General features: G+C 51.6%; 1 protein-coding gene across 1 annotated transcript in view; it reads right to left on the reverse strand.

The window, feature by feature from the left end:
- Nucleotides 1-2817: 2817 nt before the first annotated feature.
- The window catches only part of TMEM51 (transmembrane protein 51), a 19501-nt gene continuing 17224 nt past the window's right edge, over nt 2818-5094 (reverse strand). Inside the window, exon 4 of the mRNA XM_006766696.2 lies at nt 2818-3994. Within this exon, the coding sequence (XP_006766759.1) occupies nt 3586-3994 (409 nt within the window). The 3' untranslated portion in view covers nt 2818-3585. The remainder of the gene's footprint in view (nt 3995-5094) is intronic.

Genomic DNA, 5094 nt, shown 5'->3' on the forward strand with positions numbered 1-5094 from the left:
TTTTTATGGCTTTGTTTTGGGTTCGACTCTGAAAGCGGCAGGAACCAGATAAGGCAGATGCATCCATTCACTTGTTCCCATCAGGTATTCACACAGTTTCTCTTCCACACACACATATGCACGGCTTGTCGCCGTTTATCCAAAAAGTCGAAGGAGAGCTTGCTATCACATCGCTAGGTGATTTCTCTTTTGTGTTTTGATGCAGTAGATGCAAATGATTTTTTCTTGACTGGCCACAGCTGTCAAGGGTGCATTCTCAAGTAAGACATCCCCAGGATAAATGCCAAGAGTTATTTTCTTGGGTTTGAAGTTCCCACACGCCTCCCAGCACTGAGCCCCGCTGATTTCCTGAGGAGCACGCTGGATTTTTTTCTGAGAAGAAGGCTTATAAAGCCCCGAAAAGGTCAAGCCATAATGTTTGTTCCCCAAATTGTATCTAAGTCAGTGGTTCTCAACCTTCCAAATGCCACGACCCTTTCATGCAGTTCCTCATGTTGTGGTGACCCCCAATTTCATTGTTACAAATTGAACATAATGAAAGCATAGTGATTAATCACAAAAACAATATGTAATTATATATGTGTTTTCCGATGGTCTTAGGCGACCCCTGTGAAAGGGTCGTTCGACCCCCAAAGGGATTGCGACCCACAGGTTGAGAACCACTGATCTAAGTTGTTTTCTTTTGTTACGTAACCGTCCTTAGTTCCAAGTTTGCTTTCCGATAGTTTATTTCTCAAAGTCTCTTTGCGTTTGTAACTACTCCTGCCCATTGTCCTTCCCACATCCTTTATATCTCAGTTAGTAAACTCCAGGCTTTAATGCAGAGCTGGGGCTGGGGATGGAGAAAAAAAGGAAATCGGTTTTTATCATGCCACGGAGAATTCGATTTAAAGTTCTACATTGGAGCGGGATAAGAAAACAGTCTGTAAAAATGACAGCTAGAAAAAAGACAAGACCACATGCTGGCTGACCTCCGAGGATGACTGTTGCCTACTTCTGACGGCACTGAGCTGACACAGGTGGCCGGGCTCTGGGACCGGAGCCCCTCTGTCCAGGAGAATGGATCTTCCTTCATCGAAGGCAGGGCTTCTCAACCTGGGCACTCCTGACGCTTGGGGCAGAATAACTCTTCGTGGTGGGGACTGTGCTATGCACTGTGGGATGTTTGGCAGCATCCCTGCCCTACTAGATGCCAGTAGCGGCCCCCTCCCACCACTGGGACATCGCCAACACCCGCGGGCAGGGACATCAATCCCGGGGGAGAACCACTGGTGGAAAGTGAGACGTCTTGTTGGCAGATGTGTAAGCAGCACGGGGGACTGAGATGTTTGGCCACATGTGCATGTGGGGCTGGTTGGTTGGCATCAGCATGTCACCCATCTGACTGCCTTCCTCGACCCTGCAGATTTCCAGGGTCTGCTCTTTCCCGGGGGTGTGGGTGTCAATGAGACTCATGTGTTGGGCAGCCCTGTTGGCCCGGAGCCACCTCTTCTTGCAAGGGCCCCATTTTAAAGACTTTTACATTCATCTGGCGGGTGATCTGGATACATCTGCATCCGCCTATGGTGTGCTCCTTCTCTGGTGTCTCTGCCTTTGCCTCTGGCTCAGCTTGCCCCCCTGATAGTTGGTCTCCATCAATTATTGGAGAATCTGAGATTGATGTGCTGCGGCTCCCTGTCACTTACCAGAAAAACTCCGGTGGAGGGGACAATTTGCATACTTCACTTTTATTATACAGGAGGATTTGCATCAGGAAAGCGAAAGGTTGGAACTTCAGGACCTGCTGCCAACCTCCAGATAAGAAGTGGTTCACTTCCTAACTGCTGCCACTCCCCGCCCACGGGAGCTTCTAGGAATCATCTAGGGCCTGAGAATTTACTCTTCCAACTGCGCTCCCAGCCACACAGGCTCCCACAGGCCCTCCATGCTTGCCAATACTAGGACGGCTCTTTGGGAGCCAGGTCTATCTTCCCAGATGTCCCGCCCCTCCAGTCCGCGACCCTCTGGGCAGTTCTCCTTAGTTGACCTGCGTTCCTGGGCCCTGAAGGCAGTCCCTTTGTCATCCCCACAAGGACATGCTCACCCACCTGCATGACCACACAGGCCGGCAGTTCTGGGGGCCGAGCTGCCTCGTGGCCAGTTCTCAGGGACAGAGATGTAGGAAGGATGTTCAGATAGGTAGTGAGCTGCTGTCTAAGAACCAGAACTTTCTTTTTTTAAAAAAAATATTTTTATTGATTTCAGAGAGGAAGGGAGAGGGAGAGAAATAGAAACATTAATGATGAGAGTCATTGATCGGCTGCCTCCTGCACGCCCCCTACTGGGGATCAAGCCCACAACCCGGGCATGTGTCCTTGACCAGAATCGAACCTGGGACCCTTCAGTCCACAGGCTGACGCTTTATCCACTGAGCCACACCGGCTAGGGTGGCTCAGCACCAGAACTTTCTGTGGGGCCTGTGGGCTGCCTCTGTTCTTGGGGAACACCAGTCCTCATTCAGCGACTGGAAAAGCCCTTTATGTTGAGTTGCACAGTGGAGTGTTTAAGAACTCAGGTCCTGGAGCCAGACGGCCGGGTTCAAACCCCAGCCCTGCCTCTTACTCTCGCTGTGGCACGGGCCCTTTAATGAACCTGAGCCTCCATGACTCACCTACACAATGGGAACAGGCGGCATGGGAGAACACACGTGGGGTGCTCAGCACAGCGCCTGGCATACAGTATGTGTGGGGTACATGTCAGCTGTTCGTATGATTGATATTGCTCCATACGCAAGCCAGTCTTGGGAGAGCTGCTCAAGTAATTCAGCACCCACATGTGCTACAAAGAAAATATTTTATTATAAAAAGCTCGGCTGCACGGCATCTTAGAAGGAACGGAGTATCCCCTCCAGCTTTCCTGCCGCTGCACGGGAGGGACGAGTCCAGTGTACCGGTGAAGACCACGGTCTTCAGCATCTTCGGGCCTCGGGCCCTCCAAGAACCAACGGCGTCCGGGCTCCGAGAACCCCACCTGGGCCTCACCCCCACACAGTCATCCGGCCCTTTGTTTTGCTTAATTCACAAAACGGCCCCACGCCCTTGCCACAGAGGCCCTTTGTTTTGCTTAATTCACAAAACGGCCCCACGCCCTTGCCACAGAGCTGAGTCCTATTTGCTCTACCTGGTTCGGGACTCCGGAGAAGAGAGCAAAGCTTTTCTTTTGGAAACAAAACAGTCACAGTGAAGAGCAAAACCAAAACCACACTCCACACCAGTCACGGGGCGACCTTTCCTGGTCGGAAGGAGGCTGTTGTCGTCACCGATTCAGTTGAGGAAAGACGACGGGGAAGATGCCCCGCCCCGCCCCCCATGGGGTCCGCAGCATCACGGGATCCGAGGCAGCATCTCCGTCCAGTGCGCCAGCTACGGAAGGTTCTGTGGACGTGCGTCACCCCAGACTCACAGGACTCCCCAACCCACACCCCCCATTCGAAACTGCTCAGTCCGCACCTGTCCCCTCGCTTCTCAACTGTGGCTGGAGTGGCTTGGTTGGGGGCTGTTGGTGCGGAGGGTGAGTGACCGGAGGGAACACCCCAGAGGGGGGCCGTCAGTCGGGGGGCCGGGCGTTGGGGGCCTTCTCCTGGACTTCGTCGTACTGTGGCGGGGGAGTCAAAGGCTCGATGGAGGGAGGAGGGACGTTTTTGTCCGGCAGGTTGATCCTAAAGTCTTTGAGGTGAAGCTTCTCGGATTTAATCCTTCGGACTTTCAGTGGCTTCAGGCGTTTAGCCAACTTGGAGTTCTGCCTGTCGGGTGGGTGCCCCAGGCTGCCCTCCACGTCGGCCCTGGGGGTCGTGGGGCTCGTCTCGTCCAGCCCCGTCAGGGACTCATAGGAGGGGAGCGAGATGCTCATCCTCGGGCTGTGGTCTGGTTCCCTCGCTTCGGAGAAGTTGGTGTTCATCACTTCCTCGTAACTGGGGACGTAGTACCTGGAGGAGGCCTCCTCCTCGTCCTCCTGGCTGCAAGACAACAAGCACAGGCACGAGGGTGAGCAAGGCCTCACGTCACCTACAATCATGAGAAGACGGACTCTAAATCAAGCGTTGGCTCTGGGCTCACAGACACCAGCCTTGGGAAGAACCAATGGGTCTGAGAAGTAATAAAAGCTAACACTTCTGTTTGCTGTGAGCCAGGCAGTGTGCTAAGTACTTGAGCACATATGAGCCAATGTCATCGCCCTATGAGTTAGGTGCTATTATGATACCCATTGTATGGATGGGAAGACTGATACATGGAGGTTACCTGACTCGGCCATACCTTTAGCAAGTGAGAGGGTGGGAAGTGAATACCGCATTCTCAATCACTATGTCATATTATCTGGGTGTTAATCGCTCCTTGCCTGTAAGTCCCACACTTCACATGCCCACTGGGCTGTTCTGATGCCCAGCTGGTCCTGTGGCCAAAAGGCAACATAAACATGCATGAAACAGCTGCCAGCTTGAAGCAAAATGGTTGGCCCCAGGTAGAGAAGGCATATCTGAATGTAAAATTTATACGTACAGTGGGGCCTTGGCTTAGAGTTTAATTTGTTCTGAGACCGAGCTCGTTAAGGAGCTCGTTAACTCAAATTACTCTATCACCTCAATGCAAAAAATCGGCTGAGAGACAGCTGGTATCTCAAAAAACTCGTTAGTCGGGACACTCGTAAGTCAAGGCCCCACTGTATTTCAAATTATTCTGTGATTTTTATCTTCCAGGTTCACCATTAAGACTCAAAGAATAAGTCAGGTCCTCAGCCTTACGTTCATTTGACTGTTGAAATAAAAACTCCCAAATCAGGGTGTTTTTTACACATTTATAGGGACTGATGTCAACAGCCATTTCCCAGAACCCTACACTCGGACCGGTGGGGTGGTAACAGCATCCGCAACCTTGCTGTTGTCTGGCTTTCCTCTCATCTCCTTCGGGCATGCACTGTGTGAGCTCAGGGCTCGGTGAGTAATTATGGGGGACTGCTTTTCCTTCTTTGTTCTTTCCCCAGTTTTCTAGCACATGCACGCTTGTCTTTTATTATCAGAAAATAGGTTTAAGTTTTCCAAAGTAAAAACAACTCTTTCCC

This window comes from Myotis davidii, unplaced genomic scaffold (genome assembly GCF_000327345.1).
Source record: "Myotis davidii unplaced genomic scaffold, ASM32734v1 scaffold299, whole genome shotgun sequence".
Lineage (NCBI taxonomy): Eukaryota > Metazoa > Chordata > Mammalia > Chiroptera > Vespertilionidae > Myotis > Myotis davidii.